Source organism: Macrobrachium rosenbergii, chromosome 48 (assembly GCF_040412425.1).
Source record: "Macrobrachium rosenbergii isolate ZJJX-2024 chromosome 48, ASM4041242v1, whole genome shotgun sequence".
In the NCBI taxonomy this organism is placed as follows: domain Eukaryota; kingdom Metazoa; phylum Arthropoda; class Malacostraca; order Decapoda; family Palaemonidae; genus Macrobrachium; species Macrobrachium rosenbergii.
The window spans coordinates 77,042,720-77,044,266 of NC_089788.1; the positions used below are offsets into that span (position 1 = coordinate 77,042,720).

At 36.5% G+C, this 1,547-nt stretch overlaps 1 protein-coding gene across 2 annotated transcripts in view; it reads right to left on the reverse strand.

The window, feature by feature from the left end:
- Positions 1-1,200, reverse strand: part of LOC136831582 (galanin receptor 2a-like) — a 16,311-nt gene extending 15,111 nt beyond the window's left edge. For both annotated transcript variants that reach the window (XM_067092203.1, XM_067092204.1), the window contains exon 1: positions 625-1,200. In XM_067092203.1, coding sequence (XP_066948304.1) covers positions 625-1,064 — 440 coding nt within the window. In that variant the 5' untranslated portion in view covers positions 1,065-1,200. The remainder of the gene's footprint in view (positions 1-624) is intronic.
- Positions 1,201-1,547: the final 347 nt, after the last annotated feature.

The following is a 1,547-nucleotide window of genomic DNA, read 5'->3' on the forward strand; positions in this document are numbered from 1 at the left end:
TATACCGAGATCACCGAAAGATAGATTTATTTTCGGTGGCCTTGATTATAAGCTGTAGTGGCTGTACAGAAAACTCGATTGCGCCGAAGAAACTTCTGCCCATTTTTTACGTGTTTAATTATGTGTTATATGTTGATCTGTTAGCTGAGGTTATTATAGTTTCAACATTTTTGGGGGTTGAATTTGATGGTTTATTTTTTTCCAAAGTGGTGTTTGTATTCTAGCTTGAATAGCTTACTGATGTTCTGAAAATTATTATTATTATTATTATTATTATTATTATTATTATTATTATTTCTGGTTTGAATTGCACATTTCATTTTGTTTAAAATGTCATTGGTGATTTAACATAAACATTTTCCTGATATTCTGGAAGTAACTTCTTCTTCTTCTTCTTCTTATTGTTATTATTATTATTATTTTACGATTATCATTAAGTATATGAATAAATGAAATTATTTCCATGCAATATAGAGATACTGACACACATACACACACACACACACTATATATATATATATATATATATATATATATATATATATATATATATATATATATATATATATATATATATATATATATATATATATATATACATATATATATTCCCTCTGGCGTTACCTTGTCACATTGCGAGTCCCTTTATCTCTAGCCATAGACGCCACGATGATGCTATTCCCAGACACCCCGACGAGGAACGTAAGGGCATGGGTGACCACGATGGGCACGAAGCTCGGATTGGCCTTGTAGGGCTTCCGCATCTCCTGGGGGTCGTTCATGGGGATGCAGTTGTTCCAGACGAAGGTCTTGTTCTTCTGCGTGAACACGCAGAAGCTGGGAGCTCCGGCGAGCTGGTCTTCGTAGTTGAGGGCGTCCGTGGCATTCTCCAGGGGCGTGTAGCTGAAGGAGGAGGTGTTGGAGAAGAAGGGCCAGAAGGTGTCGCTCGTGCTGGTGCTGGCGATGCCTTCCAGGGGGCTCCTGAAGTCCAGGGCGTAGTCTGGTTCCTCCTGGACGGACAGGGATATGTCGTAGGACCTCAGAAGGGCGTCGCTGATATTCATCTTTGAGGCGGGGGCTCCGAAGGGGGCCTTTGGAATTCGGAGTTTGGTCTGTGTGTGTCTGTGTATGTCTGTGTATATCTGTGTATTCTTAACTTTACCAGAAGTGGGATGCACCGAATTTCCTTTATTGCCTCCTAATTACTTAAATATTTTTTCATAATTATTTCTGAAAGTAAAATAATTTTTTTTTTTTACTGATTTTGTTCTATGATTCTATTAACCTACTTAAATGTTTTTTCTATTTTTTTTTATTACACTAGCATCTTATTTTTCCACTTATTTCCTCCTGTAGTTCTGTTAACTTGGTTTGTTCTATTTTCCTAATTTATTACAGTACCACTTTTTATTTTCACTTATTTCTGTCTATGGTTGCGGATATGAAATGAATGACAGACACTCATTCTGAGATTAGTTTTTCAACACACGGATTTTGGCGCTTTTCTGTTCCTTGGCAATCTGAAAATAAATCTTTAATTTTTATCA